The sequence below is a fragment of the Urocitellus parryii genome, chromosome 14 (assembly GCF_045843805.1).
Source record: "Urocitellus parryii isolate mUroPar1 chromosome 14, mUroPar1.hap1, whole genome shotgun sequence".
Classification (NCBI taxonomy): domain Eukaryota; kingdom Metazoa; phylum Chordata; class Mammalia; order Rodentia; family Sciuridae; genus Urocitellus; species Urocitellus parryii.
The window spans coordinates 63,102,877-63,124,372 of record NC_135544.1 but is presented as its reverse complement, the minus strand read 5'-3'; the positions used below and the strand labels follow the sequence as shown (position 1 = coordinate 63,124,372).

The 21,496-nt window shown below is 45.0% G+C and overlaps 1 protein-coding gene and 1 long non-coding RNA gene across 4 annotated transcripts in view; one reads left to right on the top strand and one right to left on the bottom strand.

Moving 5' to 3' along the window:
* Positions 1-21,496, top strand: part of LOC144250126 (alpha-1A adrenergic receptor) — a 52,501-nt gene that overhangs the window by 4,480 nt on the left and 26,525 nt on the right. Inside the window, exon 3 of one of the 3 annotated variants that reach the window (XM_077792590.1) lies at positions 3,485-3,503. The exons of the other annotated variants lie outside the window; for them this stretch is intronic. Coding sequence (XP_077648716.1) covers positions 3,485-3,489 — 5 coding nt within the window. The 3' untranslated portion in view covers positions 3,490-3,503. Of the gene's footprint in view, positions 1-3,484; positions 3,504-21,496 lie in introns of those variants that run through there. 3 annotated transcript variants of the gene reach the window in all.
* LOC144250127 (uncharacterized) lies at positions 2,129-4,148 on the bottom strand. Its single transcript, XR_013342402.1, has 3 exons — positions 4,004-4,148; positions 2,549-2,621; positions 2,129-2,271 (listed from the first exon to the last, which is right to left on the bottom strand). It is a non-coding gene; the product is annotated as an uncharacterized LOC144250127 (long non-coding RNA).

Genomic DNA, 21,496 nt, shown 5'->3' with positions numbered 1-21,496 from the left:
GATAAATAGTATCAAGATTAAGCACTTCCATCCCACTAGGCATTTTTCAAGTACACAATAGCTAGCTGTGGCCAGTGGCTACTGTTTTAGATAGGAGAGATATAAATTATTTCTATTATCACAGAAATTTTATCAGACAGGGCTTCCGGAGAGGCCCTTCCTGGTCCACCACCTGGCAATCCATGGTGCCCACCTTGTCATCATTACTTGCTCTGCTCCTGGAAGTGCACCTGGGCTTTGTATTTATGGGAATGACACCCCTTACCTGAGCCACTGCCAGTTTTCCTACCTTCCCACATCCCACCTCTTCCTGCCTTCTGGATTTCTGCACATTTATTCATGCATTTGCTCAGTTGACAAGTATTTATTGAAAACTTATTTTGGATAATTAAGGATGAACAGGACAGAAAAAGCCTTGCCCATGATACTCTTGCATTCTTTGGGAGGAGATAGAAACAAACAAATAAATATACGTTTAAAAGTCAAGGATTAACAAACACTATCCAAAAGTTAAGAGAGTAAGACAACAGTGAGTGGCAAGGATGACGGTCAGGAAAGTTCTACTGAAGAGGTGATATTTGAGCAGAGCCCTGGCTGATATGAAGAGCAAGCCTTGCAAAGTCTGGGAGAGAGAGCTCCCAGGAAAAGGAACAGCAAATACAGGAATGGGAAGGAGCTGGACCTGTTCAAGGAAGAGCACGAGGGCCAGGAAGGCTGGACTACGGACAGCAAAGGGCCAGATGAGTTCAAAAAGAGGTTGGGGAATAGGTGGAATCAAAGGCAAGTGGGTCTCCTGGCCCAAAGTAAAATTTGCGTATTATTCTAATTCTGTGGAAAGCCACTGGGGGAGGGGGTTAGCAAGTGAGTGGCTCGTCTCATTTTATATTTTTAAAGGATTGTTATTTTGGATGGAGAATGAGATTCGGAGTGGGGCAAAAGGGGATTTAGGGAGACCAAAAGTGGAGGGGAGAGAGGGCCCGAGGCCTTAGATTCAGCTGGGGCAGGTGGAGGTGGCCAGGAGTGATCATGTCCAGCACTTACTTCACAGGTCAGGCTAACAAATGTGGACAGAGAGTATGACATAAAGAAATGAGTGATTCAGGATTGTGGCCTGAATAAATAGGTAAATGGTAGCACATTTTACCGAGGCTGGGAAAGCCTGAGAATGGAAGGGCCTAGTGGAAGTGGGCATTCAGAGCATTAGTTTTATATACACTGCTGGGAAATATCCGTTAACATCTGAGTGGAGATATAGATGTATTAATTTGGAGGCTATAGGAGAAGGCGAGATTAAAATCTGGGACACGCGGAGGTATACAAAGAAGCAGGAGAGCTCTGCCAAGAGAGAGGAACTGAGAAAAAGAGAAAGGTAAGAAGTGAGCCTGGGGGTCAGGAGAAAAACCCAGTTAAAAATCTGACTGGGCTGCTCAGGGGGACAAAGGATCCCTAAGTCTCACCAATCTGGGGTCTGCAAATTCCTCTACCACCCAACAAGGGAGGGGGAGACCACTTGGCAGTCTAATAAGTAATGGGCACAGAACTAAAATTAAAGGATGGATAGAGCACACTTCATCCCCCCGAAGGCCCTGCAGGACAGTTGAGGAGACTCTCTGTGAACCATTGCAGAGGTCTGGACAATGGGCCCTCACAGTGGTGTGATTACCAGGAGGTAAGGAATAGAGCTGTTATCTGCATCCAGAGGTCACTATAGAAGGTTCCAGAAGTAGAGCCGTTGACTGAGCATGTTCTTCAAGACCATACTACTTCTGTTGGCCATTTGCAAGATGTTATCTGTTTTTATTAACAACCTTAAAGCACATTATTCATGCAAAATGTGATCAGAAAAATAAATATGCCATTATGTTATCATACCCTAGGGACGAGAGCTCTTAAGTAGATTAATGTTCTCTTGGGAAAAAGAGGTTATCAGTCTGCATGAAGCTGCCAGAGAGCAAAGGGATCTGAAACCAACCCAGGGCAGGGACGAGCGTGGTGTGCAGGCTCCAAGGTGATGCGCCCTCGTGTGATGGGAACTGACCAGGAAAATCAAGTGAGAGGTTCGCGTCCTGGACTCAACAGTGTGGGGTGGGTGGAGTCTGACTGGCCCATTCCAAGTCCCAATCTTGCCAATCTTGCTTCCTTTTTCATCCCAAATGTTTGGTTGAGACTCAGACCCCTTCATCCGAGGAATGCGGCATTTGAGGTTGCTATCCGTCATTGATTCCTTGGGGAGAATGCTTGGAAAAAGCACCTTGGTCCACAGTGGGATGACTAGAGGGAACAGGAGGGGGTTAGCCTTCATCCAGGGACAAGCAGGAAGTCAGAGACCTCCTCCCAGCCCAGCTCCTGCACTGCAGCTGCATGGTCTTTGCCTGTTTTATCCCCTTAGCTAGAGCCCACCAGTTCCAGAGACCACGTCCCAAATGGAAAAGTAGGGCCCTGAGATTTAAACCTAGGCTTTCTTTTCCATAAAACAGGGTATCCTAGGCAGACCAGCTTCCTCCCTTAGCACCCAGCACAGAGCAAATATAACAAGTGTCAATCTTACCAGGATTCATAAGAATCACAGACCACTACTGACTGATGACCACATGCAGATATTTCCAGGAGAGGTGACTGTCCTTGGAGGTATGAGAAAGAAAGGAAGGACCGAGGAGCCCCTTTTGTTGAAGACATGGTTAGGTCATGTTATCTGATGTCAATACAAAAGCCAGCATTATTCTTGGACCTAAGGAATTGCGCTAAACCAAAGGGAGCAGTGTCAGGTTGCTATGTGGCCTCTGTGGACAGAGAGTATTTGAGAATTCCGTTTTTGAAAAAGACAGGAGGCAGGGTAGTCAGTGGTAGGGAGGGAGAATGTCTTCTGGGATGGGAGGTATGAGGAAGACAGAACCCACGAGGTGTTTATCCTGCAGAAGAAACCACAGGCAGAGTGTGAATCAGCAAAATTTCATTGAGCATCTACTATGTGCCAAGCACTTAGAGAATCACTGAGGATAATAACAAGAAATCTCTTCCCGAATGGGGCTCAAAATTGGAACAGTTAAATATCTAGAAGTTTCAGATGGTGAGATATGAATCATGACAAGAGAGAAGAGCTGGTTCCTACAATGACACACAAATTTTCTATAATGTTGCTGATTCCTTGGTGATGCCCAAGGTCACCAGGAGTTAACTATGGCTTCACCCCAGGCGCACTGGGTTCTGCCCTCTAAATCTCACAGAAAAGCTTGGCCTCCTAGAGAAAATGACGTGAAGAGAATCTAATAGCCATTCAGATTTAATTTAAGATAAGAAAGCAATTTTTCCATTACTCTTACTATATCACAAAGCATCCCAAAATGTAGGGGCAAAAAAAGGATCTCGAGGCTTATGATTCCATGAGCCAGGCATAAGTCAGCACCCAGCTTGTCGGGCAGTCAGGGCTGGCTGGCACTCACGGTGGCCTCTCTCCCTCCAGTGGTCTCAACCAGCTTTCTTATAGGGTGACAGTCCTCTCCAAAGACTGCCAGACCTTTGAGGAGCTGATCCCCATCCAGCCCAGCGTCGTAGCTGCCTCATCCTGCAGTCAGAGCCAGGCACGGGATCAGCCTCAGTTCCGGGGGAAGAGAAGCCGACCCACCTCTTGATGGGGGAGCAGCAGGTAGATACCCACTCTGGGGACTGTCATGGTCCTGGTGTGGACCATCTTCAGGAGGGGGTCAGAAAACCTTCTGTTTTCATCCGCCAGTTATGTGGCGACATCCCCACGTCTGGGCTTAATGCAATGAATTGGCTAATAAAACACAGGGTTCCCGCCTTCCTGAAGCTTCTGATCTCTAGAGGGAAGAAGAGGGCCACATGACACAATCCCAGACTGTGTACAGTGCCATAAAGGGGCTCCACACGGCGCCTCAAACACCTCCACTGTGGCTAAGGGTGGTCCTGCACAGGGAGGGCTACAAAGTCTTTCTGCAGAATGAGCAGGTGTGTGGGGGTTCAGAGGGGGAAAGGGAGGACTCACTGTGCAAAGACTCTGGCAGAGGCGGCCTGAAGCCCCTGGAGATCTTCTGGAAGGTCACCGTGGCCGCAGCTGAGAGACCAGGAGATCACTGGTGTCAAAAAAGGCTGGAGAGAGAGGCCAGACTCAACAAGACCACAAGACTTGATAGCCATGCTACAAGTTGTTTACAAGATGACCGGCGAGCAGAGAGGACACGATCAAGTTTCTATTTCAAACCATCAAAGGCTTAGTGAGAAGATCATGGCTAGACCAGCCAGGAGACCTCGGCACGGGCCAGGGTGAGGGGTGTCCTGCCAAGTGCGATCTGGTTAAAACGCCTGTTTCCCCGGTTGCTGCAGAGCCCTGGCACACCCCCTTCTTGGGGCTTCAGGGGTTAGATTTGCGAGAACACGTTTCTCGTGATCACAAGTATTGTAACCAGGCTGGGCTTTGAAATAATTTTGACTATCGCCACCAGAAAAACCTGCGGGTGAGGATTTACCCCCATACTACAAGGAACGCGCCGCAGAAGACGCTAACAAGGAGTTCTAACAAGGCTTGGGACGAGAGCCAACTTGCAAATCAGGCCACAGCCAGGGAAGTCCTCAGCTGAGCATCGATCCCTCCTTAGTCACTCAGCAAGGAAGTCACCACCCTGTTCGGCTGCCTCTTGGTTTCATGGTGGGCAAGGGGACACTTTTCGAAGTCATTTCATCTGACAAGTAGTTCCCTCTATTTTAACCTTCCTATTTCCTTGGCCAATTTGACACTTGTATAGTGGCTTTTCATTTTCAGCCAGGTGTGGCTGTGAACATTTCTTTCTATATTTTTATTAGTCATTTTTATTTCTCCTTTTATGAAATTGCCTGCTTGTGCTTTGGGGCCACTTTTTTATATGGTGATTTTTTACTTTTGTACTTTTTTTTTTTTTTACTGTAAGTTCATTTTATCCATTGAAGATATTAATCACTTAGTTATCAAAAATGCTGAGTAGCCCATGTTCTGAGGCTCTATTCAGATATGCTAAGGAAACATAGCTTCTTTATTTTGCAAAATCCCACATGACTCTTATAAATTTCCACAGAAACACACACACACACACACACACACACACACAGTGAAATCCAACAAGCTCTGTCAGATCTGATCATTTATGCATCATTTTACATTCTCAGTCTCCTTCAGTTTACTTGGGGTCCTGGTCCGCTCTGGCTGCTGTAAGAGAATAGCACCCGCTGAATGGCCCATAAAAACCAGAAATGTACTTCAAATCTTTCTGGACCCTGGGAAGTCCAAGATCAAGGCCCTGTTGTCTAGTAAAGAACCACTTTTTACTTCACAGATGGCACCTTCTAGCTCTGTACACAGTCAAAGCAATTCTCTGAGGCCTTTTTTCTAATCCCTCTCCAAAGACTGCACCTCCTGATATCATCACATTGACAGTGAAATTATCATTGTATACATTTGGAAGGACACACACACTCAGACCAGAGCCTTTCAGAACTGCCCTCTAAGATATTAACCAGGCTCAAGGGCTTACATAAATTCAGGGTAGTCAGGAAGGGACAGGAGGTTAGGATTTGTATTAGTCAGATGTCTGTCACTACAACAAAATGCCTGAGTCAATTAATGTACAAAGAGAAAAAGGTTTATTTTGGCTCATGGTTCTGGAGGTTACAACCCAAGATCATGTGGCTGCATTGCTTTGAGCCTTTGGCAAGAATGGTACATTTTTGCTGCAGTGGGTAGCAGAGCCAAGCTCTTACTTCATGAGCCAGGAAACCAAGAGGGACACTGAGACCAGGGCCCCACAATCTCCTTCAAAGACACCCCCTCAGAGACCAAAGAACCAAAGAACCTCCCATAAGGCACCACCTCCTAAAGATCCATAGCACCTCTCACTTGGGGAGCCAAGCCTTGGACACATGAACCTTTGGGGGACATTCAACATTCAAAATGTCATCAGGACCCTTGGCCCTAATTGTGTCATATAAAGTCGTGTTTTTGTTTTGTTTGTTTTTGTTCTTTGTTTTAGTGTCTTGCACTAGAGAGGTTGGTTTTGTCCAATGACTGGTCACTAATGCTAGTCTCCAGCCCTTGTCCCCTGATGACTCTGAGGCTACTGGCCTATGGGTGACCTCGCCCCCCAGCCATCACTGCAAGAACAGACCCTCGAGCTTGACTGTGACTCCATTGGTTCCTGGCGTGGGTGACCCTTGCTCTTTTGCTATTGGTCATGGAGTAACTGTGCCCCTGTCACCCCATAGACGTCTCTGGCAGCCTCCTGAGCCGATTCTCAGCCATCCTGGGCTCCAGACACGGAGGCTGGTTGGTTCCTTCCACACCCTGTGGGTGCTGGGCCCACCCTGCTGACTGTCACTGACCAGGTGCAGAAAACACTTGTACTCCCACCTTCATTTCCAGACATCCTTGAACGCTCCCACCGTCCTGTGGAGAGGAGAACTCAGAACGAAGGTCCCCTGCCTTTCCCCCACCTTTCCTCCTTTTCCCTCTGGTTCCCTTAGAGGGGAGGCATGTTGACTCCCTGGACCCTGCCCACCATTTTTTGGTTTTGTTTTTCTAAATGGGACATGGCTCTGAATCATGCCCCTCTTTCCTGGGTGGCACATGGACCAGTGATGGCAGTGGACTGCTGGCTGGGAGAGAAAGAGGTTATAAAGGAGAATGGAGATGAGGAATTAAGATGTTCTGACCCATGTACACATTTAGCTACGACTTTTTCCCATTGGCATCTTATTGTTTTCGTAGTTTTTACAAATATACAGCCATATACAATTTTATGTCTTGAACGTTTTAATCTGTTCCTTCATGGAAGCGCCTTGGGGGTACTCAGAGAGACCTTCCCTGGTGGAGGTCGGTACCCCATCTCCTCCTCGTTCTTCTCGACCATCACTTGTGTTCTACCTGGAAGTTTTTGTTTGTATCTGGGTGGTTGTTGTCTCACTGTATTAACTTTGAAATGGATAACCAGATAGTCTGAAAAGATTACTGAGTAGTTCATCATTTCCTGTCTTATTTGGGAAACTATATTTGTTAAAAAGAGCATGGAGTCTATTTTATGTTTCTCTTCCATTTAGCTCTTTCTCTAACACTGATGCCACATTATTTTAATAGCTGTGGTTTCATCATCCGTTTTCATACTTTGGGGCTTAAGACTCCTGGATGGATATTCATTTTGAAAATGGTCTTGCCTCTGTGTGTTCGTGCACATCTATCTATTCTCTCATGGAATCTCAGGACTCACTGGGTTGCTCTGGTTGCTTCCCAGACTACTATTGAACTGTCCTTGCACTTGGCCACCATCTCCTGAAACACTGACCATTACAATGTCCATGAGAACATTAGAGACGACATCCACTATTGATTTTAGATAAACACATTTCATCACGTCAAGGAAGTATCTTTCTGTAATTTACACACTATATGGATCCAAATTTCAAATGAATTTTAATCTATTTGCCATTGAGAATGCAATTTTATTTTAATATTTATTTTTTAGTATTTGGCGGACACAACATCTTTGTTTGTATGTGGTGCTGAGGATTGAACCCGGGCCGCACGCATGCCAGGCGAGCACGCTACCGCTTGAGCCACATCTCCAGCCCAAGAATGCAATTTTATAAAAAGTGAATTTTTCATCTTATCAAATGCTTCTTTTGATACTCATCAGTATAATCTTTTTTCATTGACATGGATGTGATCAATTTTATTTCTTACGATTAACCTGTGTCTTCTTGGATTAAATTCTACCTGATTTGGTGGCATTATTCTTTTTTATGTGAATGTACAACCCTGAGTTTTTTGTTTTTTTTTTCTGGTTGGCACTTACATTTCTATGTGAAGTGAGTCTATTATTCTGTTTTGTTGGGCTGCTTTTGTCACGTTGTAGTACCAGGTTTATGTTAACTTTAGAAAGAAAATTGTTTTTAAAAAATGAAAACAATTTTTCATTTTTTTCTACAATCTGTAACAGTTTAAATAGTGTAAGAATTATGTGTTCCTGGCAGGTTTGAAAAACTTGCTCATAAAATACTTGGGCACGGCTCCTTTTATGGATGCAATTCTTTGAGACTGGTTTCTATTTCTTCCGTGGGATAGTGATCTATTTTGATTGTCAGATTAGATAATTTTTATTTTCTTATTTTCTTTCTCCTTGGGGTTCAACATCTTAGTTGGGATTTATACGTGAAGTTCTGCTTTCTTTTATTTTCTTGTTATCTCATTTCCCACATCACATACTTGTAATTTCTTTTTGTCTTCATTTGAGGCTTCCTGGAAGACTGTCAATTTTTCTAGTTTTTTCTTTAAAAAAAAAATCAAGTTCTAGATTTACGAATTATTTTCATCTATTTGCCAACACACTAATTTGATCTCTAGAAAATTCTCTCTTTTATTTTCTGATTATGCCTTGTTTGTCAATATTAGCTTGAATGGAATGTTTAGTTTCTGTATTTTAATTCTTTCCTATGTGAGGTTAAACACGGCCAAAGCGGTATACTTTCCTCTAAGCAAATTTGACTTCTTTCCCCTGTGTTTTGCTAGGCAGTATTTCCATACAGCGGGCCTGTGTCTCTACTTTTAATATTTCCTTTGCTCTGTGTAGACAGGAACGGAGTCCTTGTGTGTTGTTGTTTGCTAATTTGAAAATAATTGGTATTTTATCTCCTACTTTCTTAAAATTAATTTCTAATTTACTTCATTATTGTCAGAGAGTATGAACCAAACAATTTCTAGCTATGGAAATAATGGGAGGTTTTCTTTAGGACTTATAAGATCAATAATTTATAGGTTTAATAGATTTATGTTTAATAGCCTTCTATTAATCATTTTAATAGCAGTGTTTTCCAGATCTTCTCTATCCATTTTTCTTATTTTGATCCTCTATCTATCATCTACTTCATTTGTAAAATATTGAGAGAGGTATGAAAACCTTCCCATTGCTACTGAGTTTCTTCCAATTATTTCTGTATTTTTAGCAGATTGCTGTATGTATCTTGATGCTGTTGCTTGATAAAATTCAACCAATAATATCTTCCTTTAAAGATCATCATTTATCCTATTAACTACTTTCCATGACATGTGCGTTTTTAAAGACACAAATGCTGTCATCTTTAATCTATTTGTCTGCATTTTCCAATGTACTTTCACCATTCTTTCACATTTCCGCCTGCACATCTTGTATCAAGTGGATTTTCATTTTCCATGTTCCTGATCTGGGTATCTGTGTCTTAATGAGGATTTAACCAACTTTCACTTACTGTGGCAGATCATTTGGTTTATTTTTGTGTTGTGCTTTCTGGCTTTGTTGTTGTTGTTTTGTTTGTTTTTTCATTTTCTTTGTTAAAGCAGGACATTTTTCCTGACTGTGTTTTGGAAAGCCTGGCCCCTGTTTTGGATTCTAGGAGGGGTCACCTTTGAATTTCAAAAAGCATGTTTTAGCCTTTGTTTCTCTTGCCATCCCCTCGCCCCCTGTGCACATGTGAGACTGGAGGAGTAGTAGCACACTTCGATTCTCTCTTTACCCTGAAACCCACAACTTTGGGCAAATAAAATTTTGCATCGTCAATCTAGATTATTTCTAGGAGGTTTTAGTGTTGCCTATTGTTCTTTTGTATCTTCTTCATTTGGTCTGGTAATATTAACCGTCCTCTTATCCTACTGTGACTTACTCACTCCTGTGCTCTGGAGGATGCTTCACCTGCCACGTGGCACAGGGGTCAGCAAAGCCAGGCCTGGTTTTATAGATGCAGTTTTCTTGGAACACACTAGTGCTTGTGTTCCCAGCTCCGTGGGTGCTGCTAAGGTGCTGCTGCAAGCGGAGTCATCACTAGCAACTGCACAGCCACAAACCTGAAAATGTCTGTTATCATATTAAAGGCTATCTACCACCAAAACAAATTTTAAAAAATATGAATAAAGACATGAGCTAGGGGCTGGAGTTGTGGCTCAGCGCCAGAGCGCTCGCCTAGCACGTTGGAGGCCCTGGGTTTAATCCTCAGCACCAAAGAACAGTAAATAAATAAAATAAAGGTATTGTGACCAATTACAACTAAAAATATTAAAAAAAAAAAAAAAAAGGGCATAAGAAACCCATTTTCTCAGCCCTTGCGGTCCTGAGCCTCAGCACGTGAAAGAACACCTATCTGGCCAAGAAGCCACTTGGGTACTTTGTACTTCTCAGCACCCCACGTCGTGCTCAGCTCACTTGTGGCATCTAGGGTCAGATCACCGAGTTGAGACCAACCTGGTTATTGTTTTTGCCAAGAATTTGCTTTACTTATTCATTTTTCAAACAAGATCCTGATAGATTTTTTTTCCCTTATTCAAAAACAAACAAAAATCACGGGTCTGGAGTCACGGTGCATTGCTATTGCCCGCCACCATGGGCAGCCTTTCGCCCTGAAGCCAATGGTCGCCTCTGTGAGGGTCACGTGCTCCGCTCTGCTCCTCCCTTTGGACTGCGGTCTCAGAGCTCCTCCATCTCGCTCCACCCCTTTGCTCTTGCTTTTCTCCTATTCTCTCACCTTTGCACTGTTTTCTCCCGGTCTCCTTCCTGATTTCTCAAGTGCATGTTCTAGTGTGTGTCTTGGGGGCTCGCAGCCTTCACTCTCCTCCCCACTCTCTCCGCCTCTCCAGGTTGGGGGCACGTGGTTCTGTCCTCAGTGTCCCCTTCGCCCTTCCTGCAGCCCATTTGCTCCCTCAGCCTTGCTCCAGCCGCGCCACCGTCTTCTACATCCCACTTTTCAGGGTGGACACTTGCTCCGATTCCCCAGATCCACCTCCTCTACTGAACCTTTTCAGAGAAATGGTGATTTTCCTCTCTGTGTTCCACCTCATAGAAGATGACCTAGTATTAAAATTGGAAATGGGCTTTGGTTCAGACTGCCTGGGTTTCTGTTCAAGTCCTCCAGGCCCAGACAAAGGGGAGAAGGAAGAAGTTCTCTTGGTTGCAGCTTGAATTTGCTGGAGCACAGCACAGTTCATCCACAGGGAGCCGTGGAGGGCAGAGAAGTAAGGGGCTTTCACTTCTCCCAGTTGCTTGGCCTGGTGCAGTGACCTCTCCTCCAGGGACTCTCTGGCCCCGGGGAGCTGCCCCAGCAAGCCTGGCCTCGTCTGCTGACCTTGCCTGGGAAAGCAGAGTGCCTGTTCCACCCTTCAGGGACCTTAGCTGAGTACCCTCCTCAGACCCTGGCGTATCCTTGAGGGTTGTCTTTGGAAAGCTGCCGCAGCCACCGGTCTCCGGCGCCTGTCACTCCAACCCCTGGGGCACGTGACTGAGAAGCCACTGGGAGCCATCTCACCTTTACCCCCTTTTCCTGAGGTGAACCCCGGACTCATCAGACTGTTGTTCAGGGTCCAAGCCAAACTAATGACCTGAAACTTCTCAGGAGATTCTGGCTGATGGAGACTGGTTTTCCCTAGGCGTTTAAATGTATACACACCTCAGATGTATGAAGACATGAGAAGGGACCTGGAAGTTCAGTGGTTCTAAAGTCGCTTTGCCCGCACAGCCTCCTCTCCCAGTGGCACCACAGTGTGAAAGTAAATGAGGTTGGCTGGAAGGGGGAGCTTGTGGGGTGTGTGGATGACAGAGCAGGCCTGTCATCCCCCAGCCTTGGCCTGTTGACCTGTTTGGAGGACACCGTGGGGTCAGTCAGGAGCAGAGGCCCAGCGGGACCTTGTTTGGTGGATTCCCAAGAAGGTGGGGAGAAACCCTGTGAGAGGTTTGGCGAGTCTCCTCCTAGGAAAAGCAAGACAACTGGTTCTGGGGGACAGGCGCTGTGATGGGTGGTGTCTTAGCCTGGACTACCTCAGCACCCAGAGATGGGGGGACTGAAAGCACACCCATATTCCCCGCAGTTCTGGGGGCTGGAAATCCAAGATCCGAGTGCCTGTGTGAGACCTTTCTTGGTTCACAGGTGACCACCTTCCCACTGTGTCCTCACATGGCTGGGACGGAGAGAGCATTGTCCCTTCCTCTCCTTATACGAACACTTATTCCAATATGGGGGCTCCATCCTCAAGACCTCATCTAATCCTAAATACTTCCCAGAGACACCACCTCTTAATACCATCACATTGGGACTTCAGCTATGAGTTTGGGGGCACAGACATCTGTCTGCATGGGTGGTGCTCGCATGTGTTGAATTCACTTCCCAGGTGAGGTGAGGTGCCTGTGAGGTGAAGCTGCAAATGTGGCCATGGAGATGAGGAAGCTGAGGCTCACCAGTGACAGAGTGACATCCTGCTGGAGCTCCTGGACCAGGGCACAGGGAACTGGCCACGAGTTCAAAGCCGAGGGTCTCCCCTTCTGCTCCTTCCCCTGCACTCTTGTCTCCTCCCCTGCGGGAAGAGGGGCTTGCTCTGGGCCTGTGGCTCTCAAACTTAGCTTTGTAACCCTTTGTGCAAAGGAAATCTCATTGCAAATCCCAAGACATAGAGTGGATAAAAGTGGCACCACACCAGGGGCAGCGGCCAGGGAACCCCAAGTCCTGGACACTCAATATTTCTCTCCTGCTGGCTGCTGCCACCAAAGGAGACCGGAGCACAGGTTGCTCTCTGTGCTCAGTGTCTGATTCCAGACTCAGTATATGGAATTCAAGTTCTGTGTGGAGCAGGGTTTGCGTTTTCCAACAAGAAGGAGGCAGAGTTGACCAAGGGCACATGGGCTGTCATTGTTCTGGAATGCCGGCAGAGCAGTAGTCTTTGCCCAAAAAGGGTTTGAAAAGGGAACATTTTGCACAGTCACTATTTTTTTTTACATGTGCTATCCACATTTAGCCTATTGCCAGGGCATTTGGTTGTCACTTAGAAACCTGCTGTTTACAAGTTGAGGGTGGACTTGTCCCTCGTAGGAGAAGTGTTCTTGAAGTTTACCTGCTACCTACAATGCAGTCCCCTCCCCTCAGCTTCTCTGTTATTAGGAAATGACTAACGGAGGATCTCAAAGGAATTTTTTAAGGGAAACTGCAGAAGAGGATGAAGTCCCAGAATAACAAACCATTCCTAAAGAGGTCTGAGCAGTTGTTCTCCCCCAGGGGCAATTTTGAACCTGGGTGACACTCAGCAATGTCACCGTGGGGATGGGAGATGCCCCTGGCATCTGGGGGCTGGACCAGGAATGCTGCTCAACACCCTGCAGTGCACAGGTCGCCCCCAAAGCCCTGAACTAGCCATCCCCAAGAGGAAACAGCACCAAGACTGAGAAACTCTCCAAGTTTCTAAAAGTCATCAAAACACCTTAGATACACCATTTTAAACAGAACATAAATTTTGCTATCATTTTAATTTTTTCACTCTGTTTCCAACGTCTTGGCTAGTGTTCAAGAAGAAAATAAAATCAAAGACCCTGAAGTCTCCAGGCGCCTGAGGGTCCCCAATGATTGCTTTCCATTGTTTTCTTTAATGGACTTGAAATGCATATAACATATAATTCTCACTTTAAACCATTTTAAATTGTACAACTCAGTAGCATTTAGTACACTGACAGCGTTGTGCAACTGTCACCACGAAATAGCTCTGAAACAGTTCCATCGCCACCAAATAAGACTCTGTCCGTTAGCAGTCACTCCCTCCCCAAGCCCTGGCGACCACCCACCTGCTTTTATCCATGGTGTGGAGGTACCTTTGCTGCAGGCAAAGGGGATCCTACCCCGTGGCCTTGGCACAGGTCTTTGACTCTCGGGAGTCACCACGTGGTGGCATGCCTCAGGGCTTTGTTCTGTTTTGCGGCTGAATAATAATAATAATAATAATAATAATAATAATAATAATAATAATACTTTATTTACCCATTCATCAGTCAGTGGAGTTTGGGGTGGTTTCTATCTTCTGGCTAATTAGGAAGAGTTCTGCTGTGAATGTTCATGTACAAATTTTTAACACCTGTTTTCAACTCTTCCCCGTATCTCCACCTAGCAGGGAATCTTGAGGCACTTGGTACTTCTCTGTTTAGCTTATTGAAAGGGCCCCGCTGTTTTCCACAGCAGACCCCCCACTTCGGGCCCACCAGGGGTGTGTGAGGGTTCCGGTTTCTCTTTTCTTCTTAGCTTCATCCTTCCAAGGTGAAGGAGCATCTCGGGGTGGTTTTGCTTTGCATTCCCCTAACGGCCTGTGATGGTCCTCATCGTGTGTGCTTACTGTGCGGTTGTGTAGATTCCTCTTATGATACCTATTTTAAGCCCTTTGTCCATTTTTGATTGGGTTGTTTGGCTTTTTGTTGTTGAATTTCTGGAGTTCTTTATATATTCAGATATTAGACTCTTATCAGTTGTGTGACTTGCAAATATTTTTGTCCTATGGTTTGTCTTTTAATTCTTTCCACATTTTCCTTTGGTGCATCCCAGTTATACATAATGCTGGGATTTGTCGTTACATATTTATACATGCACAATATAGTTTGGCCAATATCAATCCCCAGTACCTCCCGGCTCCGACCCTTTCCTCTACTGATCCCCCTTTGATTTTCATGAGATCCCCCCACCACATACCTTTCTTTTCCTTTTTCTTCCTGTCTTCTGCATAGGAAAGAAAACAGGAACCCTTGACCTTCTTAGGTTGGTTTAGTTCACTTGACATAATGGTCTCTAACTAAGTCCATTTTCCTACAAAGACATCATTTCACTTTTTCTTTATGTCTGAATAAAACTCATTTTTTTGTGTATATACCCCATTTTCCTTATCCAGTTATCCTTTTACTTTCTTGATAGTTTCACTCAATTCGCACCTAATTTTCATGAGATCCAATTTATCTACTTTTTAAATTGTTGCTTTTATTTTAGATCATAGCTGATAAATCATTGCCTAATCCAAAGTCAGAAAGACTTATTCCTGTGCTTCATTCTAAGGGTTTTATAGTTTTATCTCCTACAGGAAGGTCTTTGATCCATTTTGTGTTAATTTTTATGTACGGTATGGAGTTTGGCTCCAACCTCATTGTTTAGTATGTGGAACACCCATTGCCAAAGCCCCATCCAGTAAAGAAAATATTCTTTTCCCCTTTGAATAATCTGGACCTCTTTGTTGAAATTCAGTTGACCATAGGTACGTGAGTTCACGTCTGGACTTTCAATTCTATTCCATTGCATATTCCATATGTCTCTTATCCTCAGGCCAGTACCACATGATCTGACTACTGTAGTTTTACAGTAAGCTTTGAAATTGTCACCCTCTGTTTTTTTATATATATATATATATTTTTAAAAGCTGAATGGAAGTTTTCAAAGTGACTACCCATTTTTTTGTAGAAAATTATGTCTAATAGTTCAAGAACACAATTTCTTTGTAATTCCTAATTTCAAAACCTTGGAAGATAGAAAGTTGCACATCGATTTATTATGTGCTAATCATTTAAAAATGTTTAAGGAAATGGAAATGCTAACCGATTTGATCATTACACATTGTATATACATATCAAATTATCACAGTATGCCCCATATGTACATCCAATTAAAATAACAATAATTAATTTGAAGTATAACAATAATTTGGGGCCAAAACCAGAATGGATGAAGACTTATCTGGAAGTGAATCCAAACTCAAGGGTCTCTTAGTAGATCTTCATCATGTTGCAGAAACATTTATATTTTTAATCATGGGATGCACCCTTCTTCTGGTGTCACACAGTATGTGACCCACATTACCTTTATAAGGTCTGAAAAATCCTGAATTCTAAAACACTTTTGACTCCAGAAGTTTTGGAAAAAGAATGGGGCATGGTTATGTTATGATGCTCAAAACTCTTGACCGTTTTTTATCTTTGATTAGAATAACACAAAGACAAACAATAAGCATGATTTTTATGCAACTAACATTTCTGGCACAACTGACCTGCGTTAGCCAATACTCTAGAATGTTCATCACGACTGTGGTTCTAGATACTCCCCCTCCTCCTGCCTAGTCTACACCGCATGAAATGTTCTCGTTTAATCAGTTCCTTTAGTTTAAACATTGCCCTTCTGGTGTGCCCTCTATCTCTGGGACATCCAATCATATGTCAAGCCTATTATTCAAGTGTTATTTTGTTTAACTCCAAAGTTTCCTTATAAGATTTTGAGTGATATTTTTATTCCCCAAAATGAGGCTCAGAGTTTATGTAGTTTATCCAATGCCCCCAAGCTAGTAAGTGACAGAAGTTCTATCCATAATTTTTCTCTACATGACAAATAAGGCATTAGCCATGACCACCATTTCCAGGAGAAAACAGAAAATTGTACATGTTCTGCTCCAGCCCTGTCCTGATTAGCTCCTATAGTGTCTAGGAAGAAGGGGGAAAGAATTAAAGTTGGGAAAACCCAGGATGACCCGGGGACTCTGGAGAGTAGGGAGTAACCATTAACCACGAATCTCAAGTTCACTGAGCTCTCGGACCTCTTCAAGACCTGTTCTTATCCCAAACTTGCTGATTCATCCAGACATGTTGATGAAGTGCTGAGCACCTAGCTGAGTCTCATGCAGGATACTGAAGAAGACCCACTGCCTTCCGAGACAAGAGTCATGGGTCAGTTACGTTCGTTATAAATGCCCTAGAAATTCAGAGGTGAGATGTGTCAGGCAGGGCTTAGATCATCATGGAAATCTCCACGAGGGAGTGAAACTGCAGCTGGGTCTTCACAGGCAGGTTCTGAAAGGCCAGTGGAAGCGCCAAGGCAGGAGTGAACACAGCATGTTCATGTTCCTAAGATGGGAAATCGTGTGTGTGTGTGTGTGTGTGTGTGTGTGTGTGTGTGTTGGGATGTGTGTAGAGAGATCATGGAAGACAATATTGACTGGTTTGGTAGGACATTACCCTTAATGTCTTTTAGAAAATCAGACAAAGACTTTGGCCTTATGAAAGTGGGGATCGACTGGGGCTTCAGGGTAGATAAGTGTAATCGAGGAGCCATGTTGGAATGAGATTAAACAGCAGCGATGGCAAGAGGCATGGAAGTGAGAGACTCGGACTGATGGTTTGAAGGAGAAGCTGAAAAGGGTGTGGCAGTGAGATGTGGGAGGAACTGAGAGAGTAAAAAACAGTTCCAAATAGGTCAGTGGGTGTCAGAGGCCACATGTGGGGACTCAGGGTGGAATGAATAAAAGACGGCGTTGGAATATGGGGTGTGGCATGGGTGCAGGTACCATAGGCAGAGAAGCTAGGTGAGGAACTCCTTCCCGAGGCCTTTTGTCTTTATCATGTTCAGCCTGAAATCATGGTGTTTAAGTGAAGCTATCTAGAACAGAGGTGTAAAATATGGTAGCCTCTAGCCACATGTGGCAAGTAATTAAACGAGAATTAACATTAGATAACATTAGAAATCCAGTTCCTCCGCCAGGCTAACCACATTCCAACTGCTCCATAGCTAACCTGGGCTGGTGGCTACCATATTGGAAAACATAGGCACAGGATATTTCCATCCTCTCAAGATGCTCTATTGGACAAGACTGGTCTAGAGATCAGTAGCTAATGGCAACATTTTGGTGAGGGGAGAGCTCATGAGCCAATTTACGGGATCATCTCTTAAGGAGGAGAGTCAAAGGCTGAACCTTAGGACATGAATGAAATAGGAAAGAAAAGACGCAAGAACAAGCAAAATTTACCTAAGATTTTGGGAAAGTTGAAAATTCAGCATAACATAAAATCCTATCAAAGAAACAAGGAGGAGGAGGAGGAGGAGGAGGAGGACATTTCAGGGAGGAGGGAGTGGTACCAGATGCAGACGGGAAGGCAGAAAGAGAACTGGAGAAACCATCGTGTTTGGTGACTTTGGGTCAGATCCTGATGCCATGTCCCAACTTACTGTCAGGTGTAGACTCTGAGGCCTGGGAAGAGCTTAAGTGAAGTGTTAGGAACACAGGCTGGTCCCAGAGGATGTGGGGAGGAGAGGAGAGGGTGAGAGCAGAGCCAGCTGCTGTGAGCAGAAAAGAGAGAAGTGAAAGAGATTGGAAAGTTATCACTAAGGGCTTCACCGTCAAATTGGAGTTTTTTCCCCAAGACAGGGGAGATGGATACAGAAGAAGGGACCTTCCAGGCGGTTGGTGGAGAGGATGGAATGCAGAGGGTATTAGTGGAAACGGCTGCCTTCTGTTGCAGGGAAAACATGGCTCTACAGTGTCCAGTGGCACATCGCTGAAGAGAGATTCTGTATGTCCCACTGTGTCCATTGGAAGGGAGTTAGAGCCACAGGCCTTAAATTTGCTGTTACATCCATCCCAGGGTTTGGGGGCAATCGTGTTTCATAAGGGTCAAGGAAGTAGGTCGGGAGGAGACGCTAGGCTTCTGACCCTTAGGGTAGAAGGAGCAGCTGGTGAAGTTGGGGCCTCCATTCTCTGAGACTGAAATAGTCCCTTGAAGCGAGACAATGTCTCAGCTGGTTGTCTGGCTTTTGCTCCCCTGTTCCCCACACATCTCCCCTGGATTCTTCCTTTTGATTGATCTGCTTTGGGCTGTTCATTTCTTATGGGCAGATACTCGTTGGTTTTTGTGCATTATTTTGTTTAATCCTGGAGAGCATTTGGAGTGATGGCGGTTTTTATTTTTATTTTTTTCTGTCATTTCAAAAATGTAGAAACTGTGGCAGAGGGTGCTTAAGTCACTTGCCCAGGGTCACGGCAACCAGTAAGCGGCAGAGTAGGAGTTGAATCTGGTTCTGTCCGGCACCAAATCTCATGTCCTTAATGTCCTCTGGACTCTGTGACCAGCATGCTAAGGCAGCCAGTCTATTCCTGCTATCATGAGTAGCTTGGCCTCAACTCTGACCATGTCCACATAAGGATGTGTTTGCTCTCTATAGCCATAATTCTCTTCTCATTACTGAGAGGTGGAAAAACGGTTGTGGAGAATAGCACAAATAACACCTCCCGGTGTCAACCCAGCCCCCGTGGGGGACAAAACGCTTAGCAACTCTTTCAAAGTAACCAAGACAAAACTTGACCTTTACGCACTTTCTCCATTTAGAGTTAAATTTGTCTTCAGCAAATATGGTTTGGATAAATCAGTCCTCCTGTTTTAGCTATTTAACTAGGAAGGTAACATTTCCAATCTGATTTAAATTTTTTTTTCTTTTATCAAATTCTGAAGGGCAAGGGGGGCGGGGGGAAGGAATACTACAGTTCAGAATAAAAAGGAAACTTCCCAAGAAGTTCATTCTTATAAACTGTTTCCACAGTCATCATAAATATCACTTTTACTTTCCAACTCCAGTCTCGGGTTTCCATGGTAACTGCCTTTACCCCGGCTGATTTGTATCATGTTCTTTGTACAGAAGCCATTGGCAAGACCCGGCTGTGTCACAAAGTTCAGGTGTCAATATCAAATGGATTATCTGGGACAAATACCAGAAAGAAATACAGTGCACTCCCACCCACTAACTTCCCGAACCCTAGCCCTCTGCTCCTGCTGACCAAGTGCCCAGGGCTTCCTGGCGCTGGCTGCCCTCTCCAAGCCAACCCACTAGCTGCATCCAACCACGACCTCTCTATATGTGCCCCTGTGTCTGTCCATCAGAAGGGAATTAGAGCCACAGGCCTTGAATTTACTAACATTACGTCCATCCCGGGTCCTTGGGCAATCGTGTTTCATAAGGGTCAGGAGGTAGATTTGACAGCCCAGCCAAATCCCACTTGAGAAACCGCATTCTGCCTTTCTGTGATACACAGAGGCTTCCAGATGGAAGTGATCTCCAAGGTCAGTGCAAATCTTGGTACATAGGGTCTCGTTTAGAAAGCAGGGTGAGAGTCTGTCCTGCCCTTGACGGAGGCAGAGCTGGCCTGCCTGTGAGAGCCTCCCCCACAGGCCTCGTGCACCTCTCGTGTCCATGTCCACCATGCTTCACCAGCCCCGATTCTGATTCTATTTTCTGGGCTCAGTGAGGGCACAGAGGAAGAAACACGGCCCTTCCCATCAAACCATTTCCATTTTCATAAAATGAATCCCGCTGACTTCTTCTGTGAAGCCACCCTAAATGGGCTTTGATCTCAAAATATTCGTAATTCAAGAAGCATATTGAGAGCTCAGTGGGGGCCAGACACCCACAGACCTCAAGGTCAAGCCCAACAAAGAACAGTGATGGTTGCAAGGGTCCCGTCAAAGGAGGTCCAGTCAGCCCTGGAGTCAGGGTGTCCAGCCATCCAACAGCAGTGACTGACGTGGCTAGCACAGCTCATCAACTTCTAGTGTAATCAGCAGGCAGGGTTCAGCATTGGGTGTAAGCTTTAGGTAAACACAGGTCTGACTCAATATCTGCTTCAGGAAAGGTCTTGAGAGTGAATCCTGGTCTTCATTACACTGGGTTCAAATTCCGACTCTTCTCCTGCCCAAGCCCAGGGGACTGAGTGGAGGGCACATGGGTAGTTTGTGTGAAGAAGTGACCCTGTGCAGACAGCGGGAAGGGCTTCTTCTGAGTGACCAGTCAAGGGAGGAGTGGACACCCAAGAGTGAAGCGACAGGAAGGGACTTTCATGAGCACTTCCATCTGCTTCCTTCTGTGGGTAGCAACAGCGTCCACTTTTTAACCATGCCTTCAGATTTTGAGTTTCCCTGGCTCTCCCTCCCTCTGTGCCCTTGGGAAGTGTCCTTCTAGAAGCCCAGGTCTCCATTCTTCCTGAGCAGAATGACGGGGCTGGCTGAGGCCGTCCGCTCTTAAGTTGCATTCCTCAGGCATGACCTGCACGGCTCTCCATCCGCTTTGAATCCTCAAGGCCAAGCCCAGCCATGAGTACTGAGTAAATATTTGTTAAATTAAATTAGAAAGAATCAAAGTCCAGTGGCACATCGCTGAAGAGATTCTGGCCAGCTGCTTCATTTAATAAGAGCACAGACCAAGGGCTTGGGTCTTCTCCCTTTCCCTGAGACCCAGGAGGTGGTTTTGGCTACTTGGATCGAAGTCCGAGTTGGCATCTTCAGATGTTGATTCCGACCAATCCTAGAGCTGGGCTTTGTTAAATATCTGAACATAAAAAGGGAAAATAAACATATTCTCCAGAGTACTTAAATGAAGTCTTATAAACTAAAGAAAGTCTTCAAGCAGCTTTTCGGTGCCTTAAAAAAAAAAAAAAAAGTGCATGGTGTGAAACATCTGTATGATTAAATGCCTGCTCTGGTTTGTACTCAATTACTTGGCTTAATTTTATGCAGCTTGGAGAAGCAAGAGTCTTGTGATCCGTGTAGACAGCCAACTGGAACAACTCAGGCCAAAAAAAAAAAAAAAAAACTGAGTCGATTGTGTGTTGTCCTGCTTACAGTCACTTAAAGACAACTCTTTCTCTGTCTTCTTCAGTGCTTTGTAAGGATGACAGTCATGTATGGAGGTGGGAAGTCACTAAAGGTGGCACCATTCTGAGCAGCACATGGAGCCCCCGAGTCCTCTCTGAACCTGTTAGCTCGCCAGGTGCCATGGGAATAGCCACCGCAGAATGGTCTCTTAGAGCAAAGCCCTTTTTGCTGTACTGTCCCTCATCCCCAGTGAGGACGCCGGTCAGACCTCAGGCTCTTTCCTCCCGTGGCTGGTGTGGATTTAA